General features: G+C 60.4%; 4 protein-coding genes across 15 annotated transcripts; 3 read left to right on the plus strand and 1 right to left on the minus strand.

Moving 5' to 3' along the window:
• The first annotated feature begins 1,264 nt into the window (after positions 1-1,264).
• LOC100995886 (cytochrome c1, heme protein, mitochondrial) lies at positions 1,265-3,785 on the plus strand. Of its 3 annotated transcripts, XM_003819433.5 has the most exons (7): positions 1,265-1,488; positions 2,093-2,289; positions 2,384-2,510; positions 2,597-2,754; positions 2,844-3,004; positions 3,294-3,394; positions 3,492-3,785. In XM_003819433.5, the coding sequence occupies exons 1-7, from the start codon at positions 1,360-1,362 to the stop codon at positions 3,594-3,596; spliced, it is 978 nt and encodes a 325-aa protein (XP_003819481.4). In that variant the 5' UTR covers positions 1,265-1,359; the 3' UTR covers positions 3,597-3,785. The 3 variants fall into 3 exon arrangements, with proteins under 3 accessions (XP_003819481.4, XP_063463070.1, XP_063463071.1); XM_063607000.1 differs by having other exon boundaries at positions 1,284-1,488; positions 3,294-3,785; XM_063607001.1 differs by having other exon boundaries at positions 1,351-1,488; positions 2,071-2,289; positions 3,294-3,785.
• A 1,109-nt stretch (positions 3,786-4,894) lies between these two features.
• On the minus strand, positions 4,895-9,991 carry SHARPIN (SHANK associated RH domain interactor). Of its 4 annotated transcripts, none has more exons than XM_008972755.5 (9): positions 9,791-9,991; positions 9,289-9,463; positions 6,187-6,327; positions 5,961-6,102; positions 5,768-5,876; positions 5,535-5,688; positions 5,339-5,457; positions 5,124-5,252; positions 4,895-5,046 (listed from the first exon to the last, which is right to left on the minus strand). In XM_008972755.5, exons 1-8 carry the CDS (start codon positions 9,989-9,991, stop codon positions 5,136-5,138), a joined length of 1,158 nt encoding a protein of 385 aa, XP_008971003.3. In that variant the 3' UTR covers positions 4,895-5,046; positions 5,124-5,135. The 4 variants fall into 4 exon arrangements, 3 of the variants coding, with proteins under 3 accessions (XP_008971003.3, XP_008971002.3, XP_063463072.1); XM_008972754.5 differs by having other exon boundaries at positions 5,339-5,463; XR_611933.5 differs by lacking the exon at positions 5,339-5,457.
• MAF1 (MAF1 homolog, negative regulator of RNA polymerase III) lies at positions 9,806-13,836 on the plus strand. 3 transcript variants are annotated; one of them, XM_003819432.5, is made up of 8 exons: positions 9,806-11,079; positions 11,864-11,990; positions 12,093-12,221; positions 12,300-12,465; positions 12,567-12,688; positions 12,780-12,899; positions 13,060-13,188; positions 13,313-13,836. In XM_003819432.5, the coding sequence occupies exons 2-8, from the start codon at positions 11,908-11,910 to the stop codon at positions 13,332-13,334; spliced, it is 771 nt and encodes a 256-aa protein (XP_003819480.1). In that variant the 5' UTR covers positions 9,806-11,079; positions 11,864-11,907; the 3' UTR covers positions 13,335-13,836. The 3 variants fall into 3 exon arrangements, with proteins under 3 accessions (XP_003819480.1, XP_063463073.1, XP_054972054.1); XM_055116079.2 differs by lacking the exon at positions 9,806-11,079 and adding an exon at positions 11,170-11,370; XM_063607003.1 differs by having other exon boundaries at positions 10,941-11,079; positions 13,060-13,836.
• Positions 13,837-13,920: 84 nt separating this feature from the next.
• WDR97 (WD repeat domain 97) lies at positions 13,921-22,615 on the plus strand. 5 transcript variants are annotated; one of them, XM_055116070.3, is made up of 25 exons: positions 13,921-14,087; positions 14,284-14,420; positions 14,540-15,168; positions 15,273-15,394; positions 15,559-16,258; positions 16,338-16,480; positions 16,565-16,801; positions 16,873-16,963; positions 17,088-17,220; positions 17,325-17,446; positions 17,650-17,710; positions 17,856-18,005; positions 18,111-18,182; positions 18,273-18,368; positions 18,448-18,573; positions 18,671-18,754; positions 19,665-19,742; positions 19,882-20,106; positions 20,202-20,387; positions 20,503-20,700; positions 20,779-20,900; positions 20,974-21,136; positions 21,566-22,083; positions 22,168-22,238; positions 22,317-22,615. In XM_055116070.3, exons 1-25 carry the CDS (start codon positions 13,976-13,978, stop codon positions 22,517-22,519), a joined length of 4,779 nt encoding a protein of 1,592 aa, XP_054972045.2. In that variant the 5' UTR covers positions 13,921-13,975; the 3' UTR covers positions 22,520-22,615. The 5 variants fall into 5 exon arrangements, with proteins under 5 accessions (XP_054972045.2, XP_034822779.3, XP_054972048.2 ...); XM_034966888.4 differs by having other exon boundaries at positions 18,111-18,368; XM_055116072.3 differs by lacking the exon at positions 18,448-18,573 and having other exon boundaries at positions 13,927-14,087; positions 17,328-17,446; positions 19,665-19,793.
• The last annotated feature ends 5,135 nt before the right edge of the window (positions 22,616-27,750 follow it).

Here is a 27,750-nt window from a genome sequence, read left to right on the forward strand (position 1 = left end):
AGGACACAGTAGCAGGGACAAGCTGTGTAAGGGATAAAAATAGCTTCTCTCCTTTATTCAGGTGTGCTCTCACCATTTTTCCATCCGTGAGGTGCACCCTTTCTGCAGAAAGTAAAATTGCCTTGCTGAGAGAACTTTTTGTCTGAATGCTGATCTTTCCTTATGGTACCAGGGAACAAGCATTCTGTTTCTAAATAAACATTTTACATATAACACAGGGTTTCTCCATGTTGGTCAGGCTGGTCTCAAACTCACGACCTCAAGTGACCTGCGGCCTCCCAAAGTGCTGGGATTACAGGCGTGAGCCACCACACCCAGCCTAGTTTTTAAATTTTATTTGCTTTTTTTTTTTCTTGAGAGGGAGTCTTCCGTCTGTCATCCAGGCTGGAGTGCAGTGGCACGATCTCTACTCACTGCAACCTCCGCCTCCCGGGTTCAAGCGATTCTCCTGCCTCAGCCTCCCAGAGTAGCTGGGACTACAGGCGCGCGCCACCACGCCTGGCTAATTTTTGTATTTTCAGTAGAGACAAGGTTTCACCATGTTGACCAGGATGGTCTCCATCTTTTGACCTCGTGATCTGCCCGCCCCACCCTCCCAAAGTGCTGGGATTACAGCGTGAGCCACCGCGCCCGGCCTTTGCTTACTTTTTAAATATTTTACAATAAAAATATTCTCACATAACAAGATCGTATTTACTTACTTTTTTGAGACGAGGTCTCGCTCGATATCGCCCAGGCTGGAGTGCAGTGGCGATCTCGGCTCACTGCAGTCTCCACCTCCGGGGCTCAAGCGATCCTCCCGCCTCAGCTTCCCAAAGCGCTAGGACCCAAGGCGCGCATCACGCGTCGGGCCATGAGTCAAGGGAATGAAGGAGAACAGGGTGCTCAGCCTGGGGGCCCAGCCTCCCGCTGTCACGCGCTGCCTGCGGCCGAGACCCCTGCCCGCGCCCTCTGCCGGGCTGCCCTCCAAGCCGCCCTTTCTCTGGAGGTCCTCAACCTGCAGGGGCACCCTCCACCCGGCCATCGCGCAGCCTGGGAAGGTGGAGAAAAGGAGCGTCGGGGTCTCGGAGGCGGCGTGGGAAACGCCGGGCGGAGCGTGGCGCTGTCACGGCAACAGAGAGACGCGACGGGGCCCCGCCCCACCGCCAGTTTCCACGACAACCCGAAGAGTGTGGGGAGGCAGGCGGTGCCCCGGCCCCTGACTGACGCGACCCGGGCCAGCGCGCTTCGTCCCCGCCCACCCGACAGGCCCCGCCCCCAAGCCCGGCCCCGCCCCGCGCTCCCCGGCTTTCGCGAGGTTTTGACTCTCGTGGCGCCCCAGGGGCCGACGGGAGTGGCGGCCGCGCGGAGGAGGCCAAGATGGCGGCAGCTGCGGCTTCGCTTCGCGGGGTAGTGTTGGGCCCGCGGGGCGCGGGGCTCCCGGGCGCGCGTGCCCGGGGTCTGCTGTGCAGCGCGCGGCCCGGGCAGCTCCCGCTACGGACACCTCAGGTGAGCGCTGGGCCGGGCCCCGGCCTCCGCGCGGCCCCGCATCTCCGTGAAGGTCACGGCGGGGAGGCTGCGGGCGCGGGCCTGGGCAGCGCGGAAGCGGTACCGGCCACCCAGCGTCCCCGGTCCCAGCTGCCTGCCGACCTTGAGCGTGTGGGATCAGGGCTGGGCGCCCACCTCTCCGAACGGCAGAGAGCCCGTCCCCAGCGTGGGGGTTGGCGGGACGGGCTAGCTGCCGTGGCGGGGCTGGGGCTTTCCCGAATGGCGCGCCCAGGACGGCTCTTGCGGCTGGCTGTCCAAACTGGGCCCGCGTCCTGAAGTGACCCCAGCCTGATCTCGGCCAGCTGCTTGTGACCTTGGCCTGTCCCAGCACCCTTGGTCACTTCGGTCTGATCCCCGGCTCAGGATCCAGGAACACCCTCTCCTGAGAGCGAATCACGGTCTAGGGGTCAGCGGCGGAGAGGGATGGGGTGGGTAGTGGGACAGGGTGTGCGTCTGGTGCCCTGCAGGAGGAGGCCATTGCTGGGTGGAGAGGTGGGCGCTGAGAGTCAGATCCCCAGGTAGGGCTGGGTGGTGTCCTGGCAGGCGCTGAACGGAGATCTTGCAGGCAGTGGCCTTGTCGTCGAAGTCTGGCCTTTCCCGAGGCCGGAAAGTGATGCTGTCAGCGCTGGGCATGCTGGCGGCAGGGGGTGCGGGGCTGGCCGTGGCTCTGCATTCGGCTGTGAGTGCCAGTGACCTGGAGCTGCACCCCCCCAGCTATCCGTGGTCTCACCGTGGCCTCCTCTCTTCCTTGGACCACACCAGGTGTGCAGCTGGCTGGCTGGCTGGCAGCGGGAGGTTCTGGGTGGAGCTGGTAAGGTGGAATCTTCAGCTTTCCTAACCCTTTCCCTCTCTCCAGCATCCGGAGGGGTTTCCAGGTATATAAGCAGGTGTGCGCCTCCTGCCACAGCATGGACTTCGTGGCCTACCGCCACCTGGTGGGCGTGTGCTACACGGAGGATGAAGCTAAGGAGCTGGCTGCGGAGGTGTGGGGTCTGGGGATGCCTGGGACCCAGGGCTCAGGGCTCCCACTGTTGAGATGGTAGGGTTGTGATGAGGCTCTCGGTGGCAGGTGGAGGTTCAAGACGGCCCCAATGAAGATGGGGAGATGTTCATGCGGCCAGGGAAGCTATTCGACTATTTCCCAAAACCATACCCCAACAGTGAGGCTGCTCGAGCTGCCAACAACGGAGCATTGCCCCCTGACCTCAGCTACATCGTGCGAGCTAGGTACACGGGCTGCCCATGGGGTGGTGCTGGAGAGATGGGGGAAGGGCTGACTTGTGCTTGGAACTAAGGAGCCATGGATCTGGTCCTAGGCATGGTGGTGAGGACTACGTCTTCTCCCTGCTCACGGGCTACTGCGAGCCACCCACCGGGGTGTCACTGCGGGAAGGTCTCTACTTCAACCCCTACTTTCCTGGCCAGGCCATTGCCATGGCCCCTCCTATCTACACAGATGTCTTAGAGTTTGACGATGGTAAGAGGCCTCCAGCCTGGCAGTGGGCATGTGGAATACTTCTCCACTACCCCCAGGGATGCTTTCTCTGTGTTCCTGGGTCCAGGAGGTCCTGCCCACTTCTTGTCTGGGGCGTCTTCTGTGCATGTCTCAGGAGGCTTTTGGGCTCCTTCAGTCTTGGGTATGTCCGGTGGAGGGTACTGCCCCTTTGATGCCTTGGGTAGGGGCAGTGTCTGCTTCACAGAGGGGGGGCATGATCCCAGGTTGGACATGAGCCTGAGAATAGCCCTCACTGCTTGTCGTTGGCCAGGCACCCCAGCTACCATGTCCCAGATAGCCAAGGATGTGTGCACCTTCCTGCGCTGGGCATCTGAGCCAGAGCACGACCATCGAAAACGCATGGGGCTCAAGGTAAAAGGGTTGGGAGGCCATGGTGGGTATCAGAGAAGGGCTGGGAGCTGGGCAGGGCTCCTCCCCACTCCCTTCTCTGAGCCTTCCTTGTTTGCAGATGTTGATGATGATGGCTCTGCTGGTGCCCCTGGTCTACACCATAAAGAGGCACAAGTGGTCAGTCCTGAAGAGTCGGAAGCTGGCATATCGGCCGCCCAAGTGACCCTGTCCAGTGTCTGCTTGCCATCCTGCCAGAACAGGCCCTCAAGCCCAAGAGCCATCCCAGGCCTGTTCAGGCCTCAGCTAAGCCTCTCTTCATCTGGAAGAAGAGGCAAGGGGGCAGGAGACCAGGCTCTAGCTCTGGGCCCTCCTTCAGCCCCCATCATGGGAATAAATTAATTTTCTCAATGTACATATTTGAGTTATTATATGGAAGGAGTGCAGGTTTGCAAGGAATTCTGATACCAAGACCCTTGCCTTCACAAGGCTCCCAGGATGTCCCATGCAGTGTGGCCAGCAATGCCCTGCACTGACTGGTAGCTGGGAGTCCAGACAGTGGGTGTGGGACAGAAAGCGGAGAACTGCATGTTAGAGGAAGTCAGCATTTGGTGGGGTGGGGTGTGTCTGAGCACAGAGCTGAAAAGGGCCTAGCCAGGCAGGATGTGGCCCAGGGACCTGTTGGAATGAACAGCCAAGTGTTAAGGTGTTGAACCACTTGGCCCCCATTCTGATGGCAGCAGGGAACCTCGGCTGCATTTTAACAGGGGAAAGGCCTGGTCTAGGGCAGGGGCTATTGCTGGGCTGGGCTGAGAGGAAGGGGATGGCTCCCAGCCAGGTGAAGGAGTCAAGTAGACAGACAGGATGTGTGTCATGGAGTGGCCCCTCCTAGCAGTCCACAGGGTAGCTAGGTGGTGGGTCCTGGCCAGAAGCTGGCAGCAGCTGGGTTCCCACAGGAGCATGCTGCTGAGGGAGGGAGACAGTGGATGCTATCTAGGAGGGTCACAGAGACATGACCCAGCACCGGCCCAGTGACCTGGTGCAGGACTCAGCTCCTGAGCTTCCCTCGTCCCTAGGAAGGGAAGGAAAACACCCATTTTCATTGCTGGTGTCCTAGCTGCAAGAGCTGAGGGGAGTGGTGGCCATAGTCCAAGGAAGGCAAGAGCTGAATGGGAGAAAGGTGGTACCAATAGGCCTGCAGGCAAGAGAGGTGCAGGCCTGGGGGACCAGGGTGGACAGTAGGAGACAAGGTCAGTGGTGGGGGCTGCAGCTCAGTATGTGGCACACCCCAGCAGCCTCAGCCCAGTGGTGAGCAGCTGGGTGGGGGGCTCTGTAGGCCTCTGGGGTCTGGGAAGAGATCCCCATGCCATGCTTTCCTGACCACTGAGGCTCAGGGTCCGGGTCCACTCTTCAGTAACGCCGGCGTCTGGCTGGGGAGCCCCGCCTGCTGATGAGGGCCTGCCTCCCTGTATCACTGGCTAGGATGGGGCAGGTCTGCAGAGACACCATGAAAGGGACGCTTGCTGGCTCTTAAGTGTCTTTAATGGTTTCATTTTGTGGCCCTTCCCCCAAACCCTGCTGACTGTCCCAGCAAGCAGTCAGTAGAGGTCCCCGGAGTTCAGTGGGGGCCTGGAGATGTTGGACCTGTGAGGGAAGGGCCACTCTCCCCTTGTAACCTGTGGGGGAGGAGCTGGGTCATTCCTGTGGATTCTGCCCTGCCCCCCACCTCCCCTGCCTGTGCCACCTCTGGTACCTCTGGTGGCTGCTAGGTGGAAGCTGCAGCAAGGGGGTCCCAAGTGCAGGGCCTCTGGGTGCTACACATCTCACAGCCAGGGCGGTCTGGGGCATTGATGAAGGTGCAGGAAGGACAGGACCAGCTGGGCTGGGGGAAGAGAGACAGTTGTTGCTTCCCTGCTCTTTCCAATGCCCATGGCTGTCCTGGCCCTCCCTGCCCAGTCCCGTGCCCACCTGGAGCGGACTGGGCAGGCTGGAGGCAGCTGGCTGGGGGCCTGGGGGTAGCCCCAATGATGGGGGAAACAAGCGTCCAAGTTCCTCGTCCATCTTCTGGGGGTGCTGAGGGCTAGGTCCTGTGGCTGAGGGGGTGGAGCTCAGGACTGTGGGGCTGCACCCCACCTCCCACACCCCACCCCCATCAAGGACTGACCTGGGGCTTCTCGAGGAGCTGACAGCAAGTAGAGGAAAGCAGGGTCCCCATCCTGCTGAACCCCGTAAGAGGCAAGGCTGCGCTCAGGCACACACAGGCACCGTCCGATGACCCAGCGTTGCACGGCTGGCGGGAAACCGAGCTCTGAGAACACCTGTGGTCAGAGCATCAGGGCAGGTGATGTCACCTAGGCTCCTCTGCCCCTGGCAGGGCTCCCCAGACCCTGTGCCCACCTGCTCCTGGAGAGCTGCAACGGTGCGGTGGGGGTGGACCTGCAGGGCAACGTGTGCAGAGGACGCGGCGGATGCGGCAGAGGCAGCGTCTTCAAGTGTGACCTGCAGCCTGTGCCAGAATGTGGGTTCAGGGATGGATGGGGGACCTGGGATGGTCACGAGGACAAGGTGAAGAAGCAGCCCCAGGCCTCACCTGATGGGGCCAGGTGGGAAGCAGGCCTCCTGAAGCTGAACACTCAGGGCCACACGATGCTGGGCCAGGACGGCTGCCACTTGGGCTGCCCCCTTCTCGTCTCCACCTGCAATAGCCCGGGCCAGGCTCCCTGCCAGCTCTTCTGCAGGGTAAGGAAAGGACAGCTGTCACCACTGGGGACCATCTGCTATCCCCGAACCCCCCGACCCCCTCCCCCCACCTGTACCTCTCTCCGTCAAGTTGCCAGGGCTCCTAGGAAGATCTGCCTCAGGTTGAGGGCCCTTGAGTGTGGGGGCTTCCGGGGGACTGGGCAGGGAGACAGGGCATGCTTCTGGGCCCAAGGCTGGTGGTGAGTTGCTGTTGCTGCCTAGAGGTAAGATATGGGTGTGCTGTGCTGTGCCCTCTGTCCAGGCCTCTAGGCCCTTGGTTTTCCAGGACCTTTGCCTTCTCCCTCACCTCAGCCCATGCCAGGGCCCTGCCTCAGGCCACACTTCTAGCCACACCTTCTCCCAGCCTTGGCTCTGGCAAGCCCCTCAGAGGCCCTTGCCAGACTTCTGTTAGTGCTGGAGCTGCACTTAGTTCATCTTTGGGAATTAGAGCCTTTTCAAACCCTTTTGTGCCTGGCTAGGCCACCTCTCTTGGCCCTTTCTGCCAGCCACGGATGCCTCACAGCAGAACCAAAGCAGGCCCTCAGTGGCCCTGCAGTCAGGGTGGCCTCTTGGAGCCCTTGGGGACCTCCCCTCTCCGGGCTCCCTGACCCACACCTGGGCTGCCAGCACTCCAGACAAGCCACTGCCCTGGGCGTCTTCAGAGCTGAGCACCCTGCTGACTCACCTTCTTACCCGCCCTGTGAGGCCCAGCCCACTGCAATTGGGGGGTCCCCACCCAGTGCTGACACAGCTCCCGTGGTCTCAGGCCCACTATATTCTACCATCTCTCTACTAGGATAAGCCGGGCCTTCCACGCACCCAGCGCTGTTCCTGGCCCCGGCCCCGGCCCCCACTGAACCTCAAGGATCACTTACACATGCTCACCTCAGGGTTTGTTTGCTGCTTCCTTGGTCACATGGTTCATGCCATGACCTTCAAATTTCACTCCAGTGTCGCCTCAATGAGGCCTTCCCTGCCACCATTTTTTTTTTTGAGACGGAGTTTCACTCGTTGCCCAGGCTGGAGTGCAGTGGTGTGATCTCGGCTCACCGCAACCTCCGCCTCCTGGGTTCAGGCGATTCTCCTGCCTCAGCCTCCTGAGTAGCTGGGATTACAGGCATGCACCACCACGCCCGGCTAATTTTGTATTTTTAGTAGAGACGGGATTTCTCCATGTTGGTCAGACTGGTCTTGAACTCCCGACCTCAGGTGATCTGCCTGCCTCGGCTTCCCAAAGTGCTGGGATTACAGGCGTGAGCCACTGCGCCTGGCCCCTGCCACCGTTTTAAACAGCAATCCTCCCAGCTTCACCATTCTCATTCCCACACCATCTAACAGACTTTCTTTTTTAAAAAACTCTACAGTAATTTTATTATTTTTGTTTTTGTTTTTTGGAGACAGGATCTCGCTCTGTCACCCAGGCTGGAGTGCAGTGGCACGATCACAGCTCACTGCAGCCTAGAACCCCTGGGCTCAAGTGATCCTCCCATCTCAACCTCCCGAATAGCTGGGATTACAGGCAAGACACCACTACACTCAGCTAATTTTTTTTTTTTTTTTTGTGATACGGAGTCTCGCTCTGTCGCCCAGGCTGGAGTGCAGTGGTGCGATCTCGGCTCACTGCAAGCTCCACCTCCTGGGTTCACACCATTCTCCTGCCTCAGCCTCCCGAGTAGCTGGGACTATAGGTCCACACCACCACACCCAGCTAATTTTTTTTTTAGTAGAGTCAGGGTTTCACCGTGTTAGCCAGGATGGTCTCGATCTCTTAACCTCATGATCCGCCCACATCAGCCTCCCAAAGTGCTGTGATTACAGGTGTGAGCCACTGTGCCCGGCCCACTCAGCTAATTTTTAAATTTTTTGTATGTTGCCCAGCCCTGTACTTATTTTATATGTCTGCCTCCTCTCCTCTAAAAATGCAAGCTCCAATAGGATGGGGATGGGAGGTTTTGTTCATGCCAAAGGAGTACCTGGGACAGGGCAGCTGCTGAATACATACGCTTGGTGAATGACTGAAGAGAGCTTAGCTCCTTTTATAAACACTGAGTTGCCTGAGTCTCTCTTACATCACTGTCTGGCTGTCTTCCTACCCCTCTGGCAGCTCTGCTTATCTCGTTTGTGGGCTGCCCTCTATCTGGGAGCCCCATACTACCTAGTCCTTCATGTTTCTCAGTCTCAACTGCTAACTCTTCCATTTAAGCAGCCACGTGAGCCAGGGGCAGTGGCTCATGCCAATAACAGCTACTTAGGCTGAAGCAGGAGGATCACCGTAGACCAGGAGTTCAAGGCTCCAGTGAGTTAGGGTCACGCTACTGCACTCCAGTCTGGGTGAGAGAGGGAGTCTTTGTCTGCAAAAAACCTCCCAAGCAGCCATGAAACTCAGCTAATTCCATCTTCTTTTTTTTTTTTTTTTTTTTGAGATGGAGTCTTGCTCTGTCACCCAGGCTGGAGTGCAGTGGCAAGATCTCAGCTCACTGCAACCTCTGCCTCCGGGTTCAAGTGATTCTCCTGCCTCAGCCTCCCCAAGTAGCTGGGACTACAGGCACACGCCACCACGCCTGGCTAATTTTTGTATTTTTAGTAGAGACAGGGTTTCACCTTGCTGACCAGGCTGGTCTCGAACTCCTGACATCAGGTGATCACCCACCTCGGCCTCCCAAAGTGCTGGGATTACAGGCGTGAGCCACCCCACCCGGCCACTAATTCCATCTTCTAAGCATCTCTGGAAACACCCTTCTCCCCAACCCTATCTGCACCAACCCTTGCCACTGCAGAACTCTGTCTTAAGCAGGAGGTATCTGAGTCTGTCACTCTCCCACTCCTGTCACTCTCCTGCTGCTCTTGGGATGATGTCTTCTCACACAGGTCCTGACCCTGCCTGCTCTGCCTCTTCATGCTTGCCTCTAATCCTTCCTGAGGGTTAAGGAAGTGCAGGCTGAGGTTCCAGGGCTTCCTGGTGGAGGCTGCAACTTCTGCTGGCTGGGGCCTCAGATGGTGTAGGAGACTGACTCCAGGAGCCACTCCAAGTACTCCAAGCTACTCCAGGCTCCACCTACTCCCTCCTGGAAGCCTTCCCAGACATCCAGCAGTGGGGAAGGTGGATTCAACTTCCCCAACCAGGACTGGGGGGCCAAGGCTATTCCAAATTGTAATTGTATCCATTACAGGGCACTGACCATTCTGTCCTTCCACGGTGGCACCTCGGACTAGGACTGCCCACCGCTGAGCTTCCTGAGGGTTGAGGAAGTGCAGGCTGAGGGTTCCAGGCCCTCCTGGTGGAGGCTGTAGCTCGTGCTGGGTGGGGCCTCGGATGGTGTAGGAGACTGACTCCAGGGGCCACTCCAAATTAACCTGGGAAGAGGGAGAGTCCAGGCTCAGGGCGTCCCCCCGCCCTACATCGCACGAGGAGCAAAGAAATACAAGGTAACATTTATAGACCATTTACACGGTCCTAAGCCCTGTCCGCCTATCATCAAATCCTCACAATAGTCCTGTAAAGTAGGTCCAGGTAGGTCCCAGTAGGTCCGAGCATCACCCCCATTTCACGGACGAGAAAACAGAAGCAAAGAAACATAACTGCTTAAGGGCACCCAGGTGGCAAGCGGAGGGGCCTAACTTTGGGCTCCGTGCCCTACCCGGGCCAAGAGGACTGACCGCGCGCCCTCCGCCCCCACTCACCGCCCCGGGTCCCGCGCCCAGCAGCTCCAGCCGGAAGCGCCCAGGCCGCTCAGGGTCCGCGCTCAGCTGCAGCCTCCGCAGCTGTGCCTCGGCGTCTGGCCCGGCGCCCAGCGGCCTCACCGCGGCGTGCACAGCCAAGAGCACTGCAGCGGAGCCCAAGTCCGAGGCCGCCGCCGCCGCCCCGCCCGCTGGCGGCGCCATCTCCGGTCCGGCCGGGTCCCAGCCCTCCGAGCGCGCTTCCGTGGGATCGGGCCGCTGAGACCCCCTCCGCCGGTCGGAAACACGGGCCGCGAACCTGGGGTTCCGGGCGCGCCCAGAGCGTCGGGCCTGGGACGGCGCCGAGTGGTGCACTCTGGCCAAGCCTGCCCCGCTGGCTTTGCCCACAAATGGACACGGCCCGAGCGTCTCCGGACACCGGCTGGGCGAGGCTGGCGGCGTGTACGAGGCTGGGGCAGGGCGGCCGAGGCGCTCACGTTAGAGCTGGTCTTTGGGGGCGAAGGGTCAGGGGGCGAAGCACCGGCCACAACTGAAGGCGGACGCGGCCTCTTCGCCCCAGGGGCTCGGCGGACGTAGATGCATCCAGCTTGCGACTATCCCAGCGCCTAACGGCAGCTGGACTTCGCTCCCGGGACCTCCAATGGGCTGCCACCTTCGCCCGCAGACCCCAGCCCCCGCCACGCCCACACGTCGCACTAGGTTGGCCCGCGCCTCACTGGTTACGGGGTCGACCCCCTAGGGGGCGGAGCTAGAGAGGCCACGGCCAATGAACGCCGGGGGTAAGCGGGTTAGTACGACGAGAAGAGTGACAGACAGGCTCCAAAACCAGTAGACGTAGAAGGCAGAACTGAGTGGCGGGTACGGCACCCGATGGCTATTCGAGCTCTCGATCTCGGAGACCGGAGCGGGCCATTCAGAGGCGCGGGGCCGGGCCCGGCGGACGCTTGTTGTTGTCCGGCCGGGGGAGGCGGAGGTCGCTCGGCTCGCTGACTCGCGGGAGCGCTCTGTGGCGGTCGGCGGCAGGTCGGTCGCGAGAGCGGGCTCTGTGGAAGGGGGCGAGGCTATGTCGCGGTGGCAGCCCGGATGGGCCGGCAGGGCCGGGAGTAACGGGACGTCGCCGCGGAGCTTCTTCCCCCGGATACAGTGCGGCCCGAGCGGAGGCCGCGGCGCCGCCCTCCGATCTTGAAGAGCCCGCGCTGCGCGGAGCCCGCCCCCGCCTGCGCACCGGCACCGACGCGGAGCGACCCAGCCCAGCCAGACCCGGCCCGGCCTGATCTAACCCAGCCAGGCAGGTGGGTGTCCGCCCTGCGTCCCGCGCCGTCTGCGGCCCCGGAACCACAGCCCCCAGCAGGCCTCGCGCGGCGCGCTGCCTCCTGGGATTTGTAGTTCCACCGCGGCTTGGCTGGTGCCCGACGTGGCCCAGGCGGGCGCTGCCTGGTGACTGCAGCGCCCCAGCGGGGCCGAGGGACCGCCCTCCTAGGCGTCTGGAGAAACTAGGCAATTTTTCCGGGTAGAGTGGAGGAACCTGTAGTTTTCCTCTCCCCGGGCCAGAAAGTAGCCAAAACGAAAGAGCGCCCGCCCAGGTGACCGCAGGGCCCGGAGTCCCAGGTGTCCTGGTTCCTAACCGGGATGCAGCCTCTTACCTTGGCTGAGGATCCCAGCCAGCCTGAGGGAGACTGCAGGAGTCACGTCCCGTTGCGGACTCAAGAGTTACCCCCATGGTGGCTGGAGCTCTTCTTTTGGAGTGGGCGTGGAGATGGGGAATGGGAATGTTGAGCAACAATCTCAGCCAGCAGCCCCAGGGTGAGCAGGGTCCCCGGTGGTCTAGTCTAGTCCCAGAACTCGCGTGTTCTGCAGGGGGTGTGGCTGACCTGGAGCCTGGACTTGCCACCCTCAGGTAAAACAGGATCTCTGTCACCTCTCCTGGCCGGGCAGAGAGGGGAGCTCCTGATGTGCAGCTTGGACAGAGGCCAGACTCAGCTTGTTCCTAGCGGCTCCACTTAGTGGGTAGGAGGGCTGAAGGCAGGGCCCCAAGGGGCCAGATAGATACCCATGGTCTGGTCTCTCACTCCCCAGGCAACACTAGCCCCTCTGGAGCACGGAGCTCCTTCCCCAAGGACATGAAGCTATTGGAGAACTCGAGCTTTGAAGCCATCAACTCACAGCTGACTGTGGAGACCGGAGATGCCCACATCATTGGCAGGTGAGGCAGGCCGGGGGGGCTGGCATCTCGGAGGTCACGCTGCCCCGCCCTTCAGTGGAACCTGGGGGAAGCATGCTTCACGGTTCTCTCTGCATCCTATAGGATTGAGAGCTACTCATGTAAGATGGCAGGAGACGACAAACACATGTTCAAGCAGTTCTGCCAGGAGGGCCAGCCCCACGTGCTGGAGGCACTTTCTCCACCCCAGACTTCAGGACTGAGCCCCAGCAGGTGAGCCATGGTGGGGCCTACCTGGGGCTGGGGGTTGAGGGGAGGTGATGGGCCCAGCTGATGGTTCTGTCTGTGCAGACTCAGCAAAAGCCAAGGCGGTGAGGAGGAGGGCCCCCTCAGTGACAAGTGCAGCCGCAAGACCCTCTTCTACCTGATCGCCACGCTCAATGAGTCCTTCAGGCCTGACTATGACTTCAGCACAGCCCGCAGCCATGAGTTCAGCCGGGAGCCCAGCCTCAGCTGGGTGAGGGTCAGGTGGAGGGAAGGGACCCACAGCCACCCCACTGTCCTTCCCCACTTTGGGTAGCCCTGGGCTCCTGTCACCCTGACTGTGACCTGCCCTAGGTGGTGAATGCAGTCAACTGCAGTCTGTTCTCAGCTGTGCGGGAGGACTTCAAGGACCTGAAACCACAGCTGTGGAACGCGGTGGACGAGGAGATCTGCCTGGCTGAATGTGACATCTACAGGTGGGCCGGCATCCCTGCAGATGGGCCTCCAGGCCTCCAGGTTTGTGGGGCACGTGGCGCCTCACACCACCTGTCACCCTATACTCCCCAGCTATAACCCAGACTTGGACTCAGATCCCTTCGGGGAGGATGGTAGCCTCTGGTCCTTCAACTACTTCTTCTACAACAAGCGGCTCAAGCGAATCGTCTTCTTTAGCTGCCGTTCCATCAGGTGGGCACGCCCCGCCTCCTCCCCCACCTCCCTGTTGGGCCGATACAACTTCTCCAGCTGTGCCATCTCCACCCAGCTTTGCCCTCCCTGAACATCCTCCCTGGGGCCAGCAGCAGGCCTGGGTAGGGGTCCTGAAACTGGTTTCCCTGCCTCCCCTCAGTGGCTCCACCTACACACCCTCAGAGGCAGGCAACGAGCTGGACATGGAGCTGGGGGAGGAGGAGGTGGAGGAAGAAAGCAGAAGCGGAGGCAGTGGGGCCGAGGAGACCAGCACCATGGAGGAGGACAGGTGTGTGATGGGGGCCATGACCCGGGTCCCTGAAGCCTGGAGTGGGTACAACAGGGTGGGGGCCTCCTCTACTTGGTCTAAGTGGTGGCTCCTGAAGGCCCACTGTGTGCCAACCTCCGCCCAGGGTCCCAGTGATCTGTATTTGATGAGGAGGAGCCGAGGCCCCAGCTTCATCCAGCTTCAACTAATGCCTGGACCTGTCCACCTGAGAGGCCCCTGGGGCCTCCCCAGCTGCTGGCCAGACCCTGGCGCTGCCACAGTCCTGGCACTGCCCAAGGCCATACCTGCCTAGCCCTTTGGCTCCATCCTGTGGATGCCCACTCACCCCTCAGACTCCTGCTGCCCATGCTGTGGCCGGACTTGGCAGCAGGGGGCCTGGTGGGAGGAGCGACTGCCCTGCCCAAATGAACTGCCACAGCAGGGACAGCTGGACCGCAGAGTTTATTTTTGTATTTCTACTGGGCCTGCACACTCCAGCCCAAAGGGTCTGTGGCCAGAGGCCCCGCGAGCAGGCCCCAGCGGTCACCGGCTCTGGTCTTGGGCCGGCCCCGGTGCCCACCTGTACCCCCACCTCGCCCATTTGGCCGCGTGCACTGAGTGTCACTTTGCTGCAGCTCGTTTCTTTCCAATAAAAGTTTCTGTGACTTAGTGTGGACCTGATGCGGTGTGGGGGTGGGGCCTGCGGTGTGGGAGTGGCCGGCGGCATCTGGTATCCTAGCAACTGCCGCTGCCGGCCGTGACCGCTAAGTCCTGGGAGCTGTTGGGCTCTGGGACCGCAGTTGCTGAAATGGAGGCAGAGGTGTGGGAGGCAGAAGGCTACAACCTAGTTCTGGACTCGGACCTGTATGATGTGGATGGCTATGATGTCCCAGACCCTGGGCTGCTCACCGAAAAGAATGGTGAGGGGGCCTGGCCTCGCCCCCCGGGCATCCCGCTAGGAAGTGGGTCTCACTCGGGCTTGGGTTCCGTCCCCTGGAACAAAACTCCCCTGGGCAGTCCCTGGTAGGGCAGGGCCCCTGGAGGAGGGCTCCCCATAACCGTCAGGGTCGAGGACCTGAGGCTGTAAGTGGCAGAACTTCCAGTTCCTGCCCGCAGAGTTGACTTTCACGGAGCCGTCGCAGGTCCTGCCCTTTTTGACCAGCAGCCAACAGTGGCAAAGCCTGACCCCGCGCGCCCGCGCCCGCCGGCTGTGGCTGCTTCTGCGCACCAGCCTCCACGAAGTCGTGGAAAAGGTGCGGTGTGCCTGTCCTGCGCCTCCTGGCCTCTTTCCGGATCTGGGCCTTCCCTTAGGGGTCCCCTAGGCCGGAGCAGCCCCAACCTTTGATTGCGGGCCCGCCCACCCGGCCCACAGGAGAAGAGAGCCGAGCTGCGCGTGGCGCGCCTGACGCATGGGCTGGAACCACTGCGCCGCCTGGAGGTGGCAGCTGGGCTGCGCTCGGTGGCGCAGGACCCGGTGGGTGGACGCTTCGTGGTGCTGGACGGCGCGGGCCGCCTGCACCTGCACAAGGAAGACGGCTGGGCACAGGAGACGCTGCTGGCGCCTGTCGGGCTTACGGGGCTGGTGACCGTGCTGGGCCCGCTGGGTGCCGTGGGCCGTTTTGTAGGCTGGGGCCCCGCGGGGCTGGCAATTCTGAGGCCCAACCTCAGCCTGCTGTGGCTGAGCGAGCAGGGGGTGGGCAGGGCCCCGGGTTGGGCGCCCACCTGCTGCCTGCCGGTTCCCGACCTCAGGCTGCTGCTCGTTGCGGAGATGAACAGCAGCCTGGCGCTGTGGCAGTTCCGCTCAGGTGGTCGCCGCCTGGTGCTGCGAGGGTCACCACTGCACCCGCCCCCGAGCCCAACAGGCAGGCTCATGCGTCTGGCTGTGGCGCCGGTTCCTCCCCACCACGTCCTGCGCTGCTTCGCGGCCTATGGCTCGGCCGTGCTCACTTTCGATCTGCATGCCTGGACTCTCGTAGATGTGCGCCGGGATTTGCACAAAACGTGAGGGGGATCCCCCTAGGGAGGGCCAGGCATGTAGGGGCACACGGCCCTCACACACAAGGCGATGTTAAGTCCATTGGGCTTCTCCCATTCCCCACCTGTAGCACCATCTCGGACCTGGCTTACTGCGAGGAAGTAGAGGCAATGGTGACAGCTTCCCGGGACAGCACCGTGAAGGTGTGGGAGGCTGACTGGCAGATCCGGATGGTGTTCGTGGGCCACACAGGTGCTCTGAGTTCTCTGCACCCCGAGTCTCGGCCCTTTGCCTCCAGTCGCTCTAGGCTGTCCAGCATCTCCGCAGCTCCGGCCAGGCCTTGCTGCGCTGACTGCAACACAGGCTGAAGGCTCCCCTGCCTTCAGTCAGCCGAGTGACCTGCACCCCTCCCACAGGCCCGGTGACGGCTATGACTGTGCTCCCGAACACGACCCTGGTGTTGTCAGCCTCGCAGGACGGGACGCTACGCACCTGGGACCTGCAGGCGGCCGCGCAGGTGGGCGAGGTAGCACTGGGCTTCTGGGGCCAGGACAAGCTGTCCCGGCGCGTGGGCCGTCTGCTGGCGCCGGTGCGCCCGGGCTGGCCGGTGCTGTCCCTGTGCGCGAGCAGCATGCAGCTGTGGCGCGTACGCGAGCTCTACTCGTCGTTGGCGCAACTGCCCGCCAAGGTGCTCCACGTGCAGGTGGCGCCTGCGTTGCCCGCGCCTGCGCACCAGTCGCTGCCTACGCGCCTCGTGTGCGCGTGCGCCGACGGCTCGGTCTACCTCCTGTCGGCTGCCACCGGGCGCATAGTGAGCTCACTGCTGCTGGAGCCGGAGGACTGCGCGGCAGCCGTGGCCTACTGCCTGCCGCGCGAGGCGCTGTGGCTGCTGACCAGGGCTGGGCACCTGGTCCGCGCCAACGCGGCGCGCTGCCCCATGAGCGTGCTGCACCGCGTGTGCCCGCCGCCGCCCCCTGCGCCGCAGCCTTGCTGTCTGCACCTGTACAGCCACCTCACGGATCTCGGAGGCGCCTTCTCCTCCTGGGAGATCGTGCGCCAGCACTGGGGCGAGTTGCGCTGCAGCTCTGTGGCCTGCGCCTGGAAGAACAAGAACCGGTGGGTGCGGGAGCCGGCGAGGGTCTGGCGGGCGGAAGGAGCGGCAGGGTCCGCGCCAACAGGCTCTTCCCACTCGCAGGTACCTGCCAGTGGTGGGGCACACGGACGGCACGCTGTCGGTGCTGGAGTGGCTCTCGTCGAAGACTGTCTTCCAAACGGAGGCGCACAGCCCGGGCCCGGTTGTCGCCATCGCATCCACCTGGAACAGCATTGTGTCTTCGGGTCAGTAGCTCCCCTGCCAAAGGCCAGGCCGCCACAGAGCCCCCTCCCCTCCGACAAGGCCCAGCCAGATTCCGCTGCCCACAGGTGGGGACCTGACGGTGAAGATGTGGCGCGTCTTCCCCTATGCCGAGGAGAGCCTGAGCCTGCTGCGCACCTTCTCCTGCTGCTACCCGGCCGTGGCGCTCTGTGCGCTAGGCAGACGCGTCACCGCGGGCTTTGAGGACCCAGACAGCGCTACCTACGGCCTGGTGCAGTTTGGCCTGGGCGACAGTCCGCGATTAGACCACCGGCCCCAGGACGACCCCACGGACCACATCACTGGTGAGGGGGCAGCACGGGTGAAGCCCAGCCACCGCCCAGCTCCGGTTCCTGACCCTGAACCCTGCCGCCAGGCCTGTGCTGCTGCCCCACGCTCAAACTGTATGCCTGCTCCAGCCTGGACTGCACCGTTCGCATCTGGACTGCTGAGAACCGCCTCCTGCGGTAGGCTGGGAGGTGGGGAGGGCTGGGGTCTCCTACCTCTGCTCCTCACCAGAGCCCACTGGCTGGACTGAGTGGAGAAGGCCTTGTCCCTGCTGAGCCTCGGCTGCCCTGGGTGCCTCTCCAGGCTCCTGCAGCTGAATGGTGCCCCTCAGGCCCTGGCTTTCTGCAGCAACAGTGGAGACCTGGTGCTGGCGCTGGGATCCCGCCTCTGCCTGGTGTCCCACAGGGTCTACCTGCCTACATCCTACCTACTTAAGGTGTGTGGTGAGGACAGAGTGAGCAAGGTGGGCCCCCCTTGCTCACCTTGGGGGGCAGACCCAGGTTCCCCCAGCCAGGGATACAGGCTCCTTCCCCTATTCAGAAGATGTGCCAGAAGGCCCCAGACGTGGTGGACGACCCTCCGCTGCCACTGATGAGCCAGGAGTCACTGACTTCCGCCCAACTGCAGAGGCTCACCAACCTCCATGGGGCAGCCAGCCTCAGGTCCCATGCAGGCCTGCTCAGCCCTCCTGGAGGCCCTCCTTTCCCACTCTGGGTGGGGGCCTGGCGGTGTGGGGCCCTCTGGAGTTGATACAAGCCTGCCTGAGCCCTGGCACACCCGTTTGGGGTTGGTCCTTGTCCCAGCCTCTGCCCCAGCCCACTGGCATGCCACCCAGCATCCCACCTGTGCCCGTCCCTGTTTGCAGCGAGGCTTTGTCTCTCATCCATCGTCGGAGGGCAACATCTCAGCACCTGGTGCCGAAGGAGGTGGGGTGGGTCCTCCTTAGCCCGCCCTGCCCCGGCTCAGGCCCCAGCCCTCAGCCCCGGGGCAGGCCTGGGATCCCCGTGGTTGCCCGGGCAGCACACAGCAAGGCTCAAGGAAGAGCAGGCTGATCCCTGAACCCTGACTCAGGACTTGGACGCCCTAGTGGCCCGGGACCGAGACCTTCAGCAGTTGAGGCTGGGGCTAGTGGTCCCAGCAGCCCAGCCCCCACCCTCCTGGCAGCAGCGCCAGGAAGGCTTTGACAATTACCTCCATCTGATCTACCGCTCTGGCCTGCTGGTAGGTGTAGGGCCTCCCCCAGCCCAGCCCTGACCCTGGCCCCTCTTCTCCACCCACCCCTCCCACCTGGTCTCTGATGGTCTGTCTGCTCCTGCTACCTCCCAGGGCATGCAGTCTGGAAGGGAGTCCCAGCAGTGGAGTGCCGGGACCCTCACAGTGGAGAGAGAGACCCGGGATGTGTGTGCTCTACCCCAAGCTGCCCACTGTCTTGCCCGGGCTGAGGTCAGCACCGCAGCCCAAACAGTGCCAACAGCCCTGTCCCCACAGGACCTGGGAGCCCTGGGCCAGCACTTCTCCCAGTCTCCCCGAGTCACAGTGCCGATCCCACCCACCCACCGTAGGGTGCACAGCAAGGCATCCCAGGTGAGGCTTCCCACCCTCCCACATGCCTGCTGGGCCCCCATGACCCCTCTGCCACCCTGTGACTCCTCCTATGCCCCAGCTTCTGGCCCGCTCCTCACTGAGCCACTACCTGGGCATCAGTCTGGATCTGCAGCTGCAGTTGGAGCAGCTCCAAGGGAGGATGACCATGGCCCTGGACCTGCCATCCTCCCACTTGCAGTGCAGGGTGAGGGACCCAGGCAGGTGGGGTACCACCTACTGAGGGGCAGAGCTGCTGGGGTGCTAGGGGCTGTGTTGTTCTGAGCCCCCATTCCATCCCCCAGATCCCACTGCTGCCAAAGAGATGGGACAAGGAACCTCTCTCTAGCCTCAGGGGCTTCTTTCCTGCCACCGTGCAGCCCCACAAGGTGAGACCCCCTCCCAGCTCCTGGAGAGCCACTCCTCTCCAGGCATCACTCTTGTGCCTGCCATCTCCCCTTTGCTACAAATCTTTGTGTCCAAATCTGACCCAAGGGCCATGCCCACCTACAACCAGAGGGCCAGGCTGCAGCCTCCCACGCACCCCTCACCCCTCACCCTTCACCCTCTGTCTAGCTCTGTTCCAGTACAGCTGTGTTTGTGGCCACAGGCTCCTTGCTGCTCTGGGAGCTGACATCAGGCAAAGCCAGTCCCCCCAGCCGGTTATGCCACACACTCCTTTCCCCCGTGGAGGCGCTGGGAGGGCAGGTCCCCTAGGGACTTTTCCTGGAAGATCAGAATCCCTGCCCTTTAGAGGAGCAAAGTCAAGGGAACCTGGCCCTTTAGAATCCACTGTCTTCCCACCCTCACGTACACCAGGTGCCCAGGCAGGCCTCAGCCCCTCCCCCAGCATATGCCTGGCACTGTCACCTGCCCAGGTGGGTAATTGACTCTTTGGGCCTGGGTGCCACCATCATGCTCTTCATTGCCCTTTCTCCAAGCTCCTTCCTTCCTCCCTGGCCCCTGTGCTTCTTTTAGACTTTCTTGTCCCAGGGCTGGGGCCAAGTCCTGTGAGGAGCTTGCAGGGTGTCAGGGTCCCTAGAAGCCAGCACTTCTCCAGGTTTCCCTTCTCGTTTGTCAGAGCTGATGCTCACTGAGGGCCTCGCCCCTGGTATCTCAGGGTTCTCCTGCCATCTGTGTTGAGAGTAGGGGTTGCTAGCTCAGCCAGCTCTCGGAGGCCTGGCAGGCAGAGCTGGACTGGCGGCTGAGGGGCTCTGAGAGGTTATACAGGTGACCGAGGGTGGTGTCCAGGCTGGGGGAATCCAGGTCCTCAGCATTCCCTGCTGTGCCCACCTCCAGCACTGCCTGAGGCCCATCTGCTTCCCCGGCTATGTGCCCAATTCCGCGGTGCTACAGCAGATGTGGCTAAATGCAGAGGTCAGCAGCCTCGGATCCCCGACTCAGCTCGCCTCCCAGAGAAAGTTCGAGGCAAGGGGCAGGGCTGGGGGTTTTGCCGGCAGGGGAGGGCTCTGCTGTCCTTGCAACCCATCAGGCACCATCTCTTGCCCCTCTGCAGCCAGGGGCAAGCCAGGATGCCCTGTGGTTGTGGCGCCCCAGGCCATCCCAAGCCCAGTGGCAGAGGAAGCTGCTCCAGTGGATGGGGGAGAAGCCTGGGGAGGAGGGGGAGGAAGACGAGAAGGAAGAGGAGGAGGAGAAGGAAGACGAGGAGCTGGACCAGGCCTTGGCTTCCCTGAGCCCGCACTCCAACCAGCAGCTGGATTCCTGGGAACTGGAGGATCAGGTAGAGGCTCAGGCAGAGGCCCCAGGCCACCACGGGAGGTGGGCTTACACTGAGACCCAGACAGGTGGGACCTGCAGCCACTGCTGCTCCCCTAGAGTGCTGTGGACTGGACCCAGGAGCCCCGGCGGCGCAGCTGCAAGGCTGCCAGGACCCACCCTCATCCCTGGCACCGTCATGGGAGTTTGCTCTTGGATGAGCATTATGGGCATCTTCCCAAGTTTCTGCATTTCTTCATCTACCAGACCTGGTTCAAAAAGCTGTTCCCCATCTTCAGCCTGCAGGTTGGAGGGAACTGGGGATGCATGAGAAGCATGGGTTAGGGTGAGGGACAGGGGAGAAGGTAGGGGCTGGCTTGGGTGTGATATGGGAGCAGGGCCTCAGCATGCTACCCTGCAGGCATACCCGGAGGCAGGCACGGTTGAGGGCCTGGCCTCGCTGTTGGTGGCCCTGCTGGAGAAGACCACGTGGGTCGACCGTGTGCACATCCTGCAGGTGCTACTGAGACTGCTGCCCAACATGAGCAGTGATCTCCAAGGCCAGCTGCAGGGCCTGCTCATACACTTGCTCAACCTGGACCAGCCCCCCAGCCTCCAGGTGTGCCCCTTGTCCTGCCCCCAGTTTTCCTCCCCGCCCACCGGCCCTCAGCAACCACATCCCCACCGCCTGCCTCAGGACCAGACGCAGAAGAAGTTCGTGATACTGGCGCTGCAGCTGCTCCTGGCCTGCTCCCTGGAGTCCCGGGATGTGGTGCTGGAGCTCATGTCCTACTTCCTCTACTCTCCCGTGCACTGCCGGTGAGTTGCGCTCCTGCCCAGCCCTCCCTGCCACTGGGAAGGCCTCTGGACAAGCCACATGCACCTGTCCCAGGCCAGAGCTCAAGAAGCTGCTGCACGGGCTGGGCCTTCGGGACCCAGAGGGCTTCCTATTCAAGGAGATGATGACCTGGGTCCAGGGCCCAGACCTGGACTCCAAGGCCGGCCTGCGCACTTGCTGCCACCAGAAACTGGAGGACATGATCCAGCAGCTTCAGGTTGGGCCGGCGGGGGCCGGGGGGGCCTTGGGAACCCTGTTGCCTTCTCTGGCTTTCTGCAAGTCCTGGGGTCAAAGCCAGCTGAGGCCACAGGCTCCCTCCTTGCCTTGCCCAGTCCTGGGCCTCCAGCCTCCCTGCCCTGAGCATCTCTAGGGATTTCCCTGTGCAGCTGGAAGTCAGCAGGGGGTGTCTGGCCCGAACCGGGGACAGCCCTGGGACCTCCTTGTCAGGGGAGTGGCAGCCCCTGCCTTGGGCTGAGCGTCGGGCAGAAGGGAGTTTCAGTGGCCATGTGGATGCTCGAGGAGCCAGGGTGCTTGGCCATGGGTCACCTCCTGACAGATGGAAAGCTCGCAGCCACTGTCTGCAGCCAAGTTGCTGGTGGTGCTGCCCAAGGTCTCCAAGACCTTAGCACTTTCCTCTCCTCCCAAGGAGACCCCATCGCAGACGTCAGTGGTCTCTGGGGCACCCACACGCGCCTCCGTGATACCCTCGGGCACCTCCTGGTCGCCCTCCAGCATCTTCGGGAGGCTCTCACAGGTCTCAGAGGTGCCTTTGATGGTGGTCTCACCTGCGGAGCCGCACTCTTTAGCCCCGGAGCTCCAGGCCCAGCGGACGCTGGCACCCACGCGCAGCTGGGGGACCCCTCAGTTCCGTCTCGGAGTGCTCTCCGAGACGCTGAAGAGCTTTTGCCTGGAGCCCGAGGCCCGCCTGCACCCTGCCGGGCCTGCTCAGCTGCCCGGAGAGCCGCCGCCGCTGGAGGAGACCGACTGGTCGCACTCGCAGCTGCTGGACTTGGGCCCCATCGACGCGCTCAACTTCTTCTGTGAGCAGCTGCGGGCGCAGCAGCGGAGTTCGCTCCAGGAGAAGGCTGCGCACCCACACCCGCCAGTGCCCGACACGGTGGCGCCGGTGCCCGACATGGTGGTGCCACCTCCACAGGAGCACTGGTGCGCGGGGCCTGCGCCGGCGGGGCCTGCGTGGGGCAGCCAAGCGTGGGGCTGGGCCAGCTGAACCCTCCTCTTTGCCTCCAGGTGCCACCCCATCCTCCGGCTGCAGGAGGCCAAGCCGCAGAGGTCTGCGAGGTCCGCGATGAGACTGAGGGGTGAGTGGAGCCAGGGGTGGAGACTGGACCCCACCCCACCCCAGCCCCCGGGCCTCATAAGCCTCCGCCCGCCCCCAGGCCCCATGCTGTCCCGGCTCTGTGCGGGCCGCACCCTGGACGGCCGCATCCGGACGCTGAAGCTGCCGCTGCCGCGTGTGGAGCCGCAGCCTTTCCCCCTGGACTGGCCCACGCCCCCGCGCCCGCTGCCCCCGCGGCTCCTGCAGCCGGCCCTGCAGCGCTACTTTCTGCCAGCGGACGCGGACCCTGACACCTACAGCTGACCGGGCTGGTGGCCTCAGCCCGCCTGGCTCTGGGGCCTGTCATTGGTATTTGGCCAAGGCCTGCATCGGGAATAAAGTCCAGAGAATTTCTTTCTGCAGGATGCCGCCTGCTTTGGAGGGCCCCGGGGTGCGCAGGGCGTGTGGGCGTGCGGCCTGAACCCACAGTGGCGGCGGAAGGCAGGAGCCGGAGGCCTGGCGGAGGTGGCCATCGTGGGCACCAGCGTTCCCGGAGGGGTGGCCGGCCTAGGGCAGAGGAGACCCATAGCGGGGCACCATCTGCTGGGCACTGAGCAAACGTTTTCTGCTCAAATACTAGGTGTTGAGATGCGGGCTGACCTTAGAGAACGTGTCCTGGGCCAGCCCACAGCCTGGTGTGGAGGGGAGTCCGGGAGGGCCTGGGCGGTCCCAGGATGAGCCTTCCGGGTCGATGCAGGTGAGACCAGGAGTTTGCAGACCTTGCTTTCGTTACTTTTATTCTGGAAAAGAAGAATTGACAAAGGCACCAGGAGCTTTTTTCTGAGCGGCAACGCAGAGCATCCTCTGACCCCTTTAGCCTGAAAGTCCCTCGGGGAGGGGCTTGGTCCGGAAGGGCTCAGCCTCTGGGCCGGGCTCCTCTGCCTTATGTGGCCTGGCAGGGCGCAAGACCTGTGCACAGAGCTCTTGGGGCAGCTCTGGGAGGAATCCCCGGCTTTTACACCTGTCTTTTGTGTTGTCTGAGCAGTGATTTCCCTCCTGTATCTCTAGCCTCTGACTTTACTAGTTTCTTCTTGATGGCTCTGGTTAGAATCGCTTCTCCACACCTTCCCTGTCACCCCAAACTGTGCGGTGGCTCTTGTTATGGGGCCACCAAATGGCTGCTCTTTCCCAGGCCGGTGCTTGACACAGTGGTGCCACCATCCCAAGAGCATGGGTGCGCAGGACCGTGCGGGACAGCCAAGTTGCTGGGCCCAGCTGAACCTGCCTCTTCACCTCCAGGCACTACCGCATCCTCCCACTGCAGAAGGCCAAGGTTCACAGGTGTGCGATGAGACTGAGGACTGAGTCTGTCACTAGAGGACTTGACACTTTTTATTAAAAAAATGAGTAAACCTAGATACCTCGATCAGTGTCTAGCGATGTCAAGGCCCCCAGTTTGGGTTCAAGCCTGCTGGGACAGTCCTGCAGCTGCTGGGTCAGAGTGGCCAAGGCCCTCTGATTTTTGGTCAGGACACAGAAAGATAGCAGGGGGCAGGGGGGGATCTGAGGGACCCCACATGACTTACAATCAGACAAGGTAGGTCAGAGGATTTCTTTATGGCTATCTGTTTTGTTTTGTTTTTTGAGATGGAGTTTCAGTCTTGTTGCCCAGGCTGGAGTGCAATGGAGTGATCTCGGCTCACTGCAACCTCCGCCTCCCGGATTCAAGCAATTCTCCTTCCTCAGCCTCCTGAGTAGCTGGGATTACAGGCATGTGCCACCACGCCCGGCTAATTTTGTATTTTTAGTAGAGATGGGGTTTCATCACGTTGACCAGGCTGGTCTCGAACTCCTGACCTCAGGTGATCCGCCTGCCTCAGCCTCTCAAAGTGCTGGGATTACAAGCGTGAGCCACCGTGCCCAGCCTTCTTTATGGCTATCTCCAAGACAGCAAAGGCAGGGGAAAGTCCTGCCTTGGGGAGAAAAAGGAGGGTGGGAAAAGGTCAAAGAGAGAGATGCTGTTGTCTGAGTCTTGCCTCTGAGGCCTAAGTTCCCCAACATTATAACAAGGGATATGGGAGTTATAAGCCAGGAACTGTGGATGGAAACCAATGACAGATATCATAATATCACACCCACACATCAGGCAAGAGACTTGTTCCTTAAAAATTATCTAGTTTAGCCGAGCGTGGTGGCTCACACCTGTAATCCCAGCTACTTGGGAGGCTGAGGCAGGAGAATCACTTGAACCCAGGAGATGGAGGTTGCAGCAAGCAGAGATCACACCACTGCACTACAGCCTGGGCAATAGAGCGAGACTCTGTGTCAAAAAAAAAAAAATTATCTAGTTTAGGCCGGGTGTGGTGGCTCACGCCTGTAATCCCAGCACTTTGGGAGGCTGAGGCAGGCAGATCACTTGAGGTCAAGAGTTTGAGACCAGCCTGGCCAACATGATAAAACCCTGTCTCTACTAAAACACAAAAATTAGCTGGGTGTGGTGGCACATGCCTGTAGTCTCAGCTACTCGGGAGGCTGAGGCAGGAGAATCGCTTGAACCCGGGAGGCGGAGGTTGCAGTGAGCCGAGATCACACCATTGCCCTCCAGCCTAGGTGACAAGAGCAAGACCATGTCTCAAAAAAAGAAAAAAAAAAAAGGGCCGGTCTTGGTGGCTCGTGCCTGTAATCCCAGCACTCTGGGAGGTGGAGGCGGGCAGATAACCTGAGGTCAAGAGTTCAAGACCAGCCAGACCAACATGGAGAAACCCCGTCTCTACTAAAAATACAAAATTAGCCAGGTGTGGTGGCGCATGCCTGTGATCCCAGCTACTCGGGAGGCTGAGACAGGAGAATCGTTTGAACCTGGAAGGCGGAGGTTGTAGTGAACCTACATCGTGCCATTGCCCTCCAGCCTGGGCAACAAGAATGAAACTGTCTCAAACCCCGCCCCCCCCCACCACACACACACACACACCAAAACAAAAAACAAAAAAACAGCCTGGCCAACATGGTGAAACCCTATCTCTACTAAAAATACAAAAATTAGCCAGGCATGGTGGTACACGCCTGTAGTCCCAGCTACTCAGGAGGGTGAGGTGGGAGAATCGCTGGAACCCGGGAGGCTGAGGTTGCAGTGAGCCAAGATCGCGCCACTGCACTCCAGCCTGGGTGACAAAGTGAGACTCTGTCTCAAAAAAAAGAAAAAAGAGAAAAACTTCCTGTGGTGTGATTACCTCTCCTTTATGGAAACTCATTTAGATATCATGGAAGTCTAACCTGATGAAAAAGAGTGCTTGAATTTAATAAGACACAGGAAGAATGCGTGTCCAAGTTTATAAGGCTACGCTACATTATAGAGGAATGTAAACAAGAAAACTAGTACCTTGAGGAGAACACGTGGCTCTTAGCCACAGCTCTGGAACACTGCTCTGCGCCAACACCTGGCCCACCCAAGTGGTCCCCAAGCAGTAGGGGCTCTGCAGGGGGAGCTGACCATTGCAGTGACCAGATGGCACCAGAGGGAATGTGACGGGGAAATATCCAGGTGGAGCTAATGCCTGCCGTGATAAGTTGGCCTCTTCCTTTTGTTTCTCAGGCCTACCGGTGGCAGCTGCTCCCTCTAATTTTTCCCTTGCTGGTTCCTATTTCTGTTATTCATCTGTCACCTGTGTAATCAAGTTCTTGATTTAAATTCTGTCTGTCAAAAGGGTGGTCACTATATTTCCGACTAGGGGATCCTGGTGAATCCTGGGAAAGCTGTTGTTCTTTTGGATGCTAGACTTGTATGTGGTTACCTAGCTGAACCTACTTATTCATCCAAACAATATCTCAACTATCTTGTATTTCCTAAGCAGACAATCACAGCTTTGGCAAATAATGATGATTTCTCCTTTTGTAAAATATACATCTTATTTCCTTTTTGCTTTGGCAAGGACTACCAAAATAATATTAAAGACTATCAATTAAGGCCGAGGCTGGTGGATCATTTGAGGTCAGGAGTTTGAGACCAGCCTGACCAACATGGTGAAACTCCGTCTCTACTAAAAATACAAGAAAATTAGCCGGCCATGGTGGCACATGCCTGTAGTCTCAGCTACTCGGAAGGCTGAGGCAGGAGAATCGCTTGAACCCAGGAGGCGGAGGTTGCAGTGAGCCGAGATCTTGCCACTGCACTCCAGCCTGGGTGACAGAGCGATACCCCGTCTCGAAAAAAAGAAAAAAAAAAGAATCAATTATAGCAGCTTTTTTTTTTTTTTTTTTAATGAGACAGGGTCTCACTCTGTTACTCAGGCTGGAGTGCAGTGGTATGATCATGTCTCACTGCAGCCTTGACTTACCTGGGCTCAGGTGATTCTCCCACCTCAGCCTCCCAAGTAGCTGGGACTACAGGCATGCACCATCGTGCCCAGCTAATTTTTGTATTTTTTGTAGAGACAGAGTTTCATCATGCTGTCCAGACTGGTCTGGAACTCCCAGGCTCAAGTAATCCTCCCACCTCGGCCTCCCAACATGTTGGGATTACAGGCATGAGTCACTGCCTAGCAACTACTCTTGTAACGGGACACAGAGTGAGTAGGGAATCTCTTATGAATAGTTATATTTACTATAAAGACATTGTAATCAAAATACTATTGATATAAAAATGGACAAACCCAGGCCAGGCATGGTGGCTCACGCCTGTAATCCCAGCACTTTGGGAGGCCAAGATGGGCAGATCATCTGAGGTCAGGAGTTCAAGACCAGCCTGGCCAACATGGTGAAACCCTGTCTCTACTAAAAATACAAAAACAATTAGCCAGACATGATGGCACGCAGCTGTAATCCCAGCTACTCAGGAGGCTGAGGCAGGAGAATCACTTGAACCCAGGAGGCGGAGGTTGCAGTGAGCCAAGATCTTGCCATTGCACTCCAGCCTGGGCAACAAGAGTGAAACTCCATCTCAAAAAAAAAAAAAAGAAAGAAAACAGCAGTGGTACAGAATAGACAATCCAGAAATACATCCATTTATATCTGGACACTTAATATACATACAATCCGGCACTACGATTCAGGGGGAAGATATGGTTGACTTAATAAGTGGTGCTGGCATAAGAGGCCGCCTGTGCGATGGGCAATGTGAATGGGTAAGTGAAGGCACCCTGAGGTTGACTCTTTGTGTTCAAATCCCAGCTCCTCTACCTTTTAGCTCTGTGAACTTCAGCAAGTTACCTAAGTTCTCTAAGCCTCAGGTCCCCCATTTTTTTTTTTTTTCTCAGAGTCTCGCTCTGTTGCCCAGGCTGGAGTGCAGTGGCACGATCTTGGCTCACTGCAACCTCTGCCTCCTGGGTTCAAGTGATTCTCCTGCCTCAGCCCCCCAAGTAGCTGGGATTACAGACATGTGCCACCATGCCTGGCTAAGTTTTTTTTTGTCTTTTTAGTAGAGATAGGTTTTCACCATGTTGGCCAGGCTGGTCTTGAACTCCTGACTTCAGATGATCTGCCCGCCTTGGCCTCCCAAAGTGCTGGGATTACAGGCATGAGCCACCGCGCCCAGCCCCAGGTCCCCCATTTCTGAGAGG

The sequence above is a fragment of the Pan paniscus genome, chromosome 7 (genome assembly GCF_029289425.2).
Source record: "Pan paniscus chromosome 7, NHGRI_mPanPan1-v2.0_pri, whole genome shotgun sequence".
In the NCBI taxonomy this organism is placed as follows: Eukaryota; Metazoa; Chordata; class Mammalia; order Primates; family Hominidae; genus Pan; species Pan paniscus.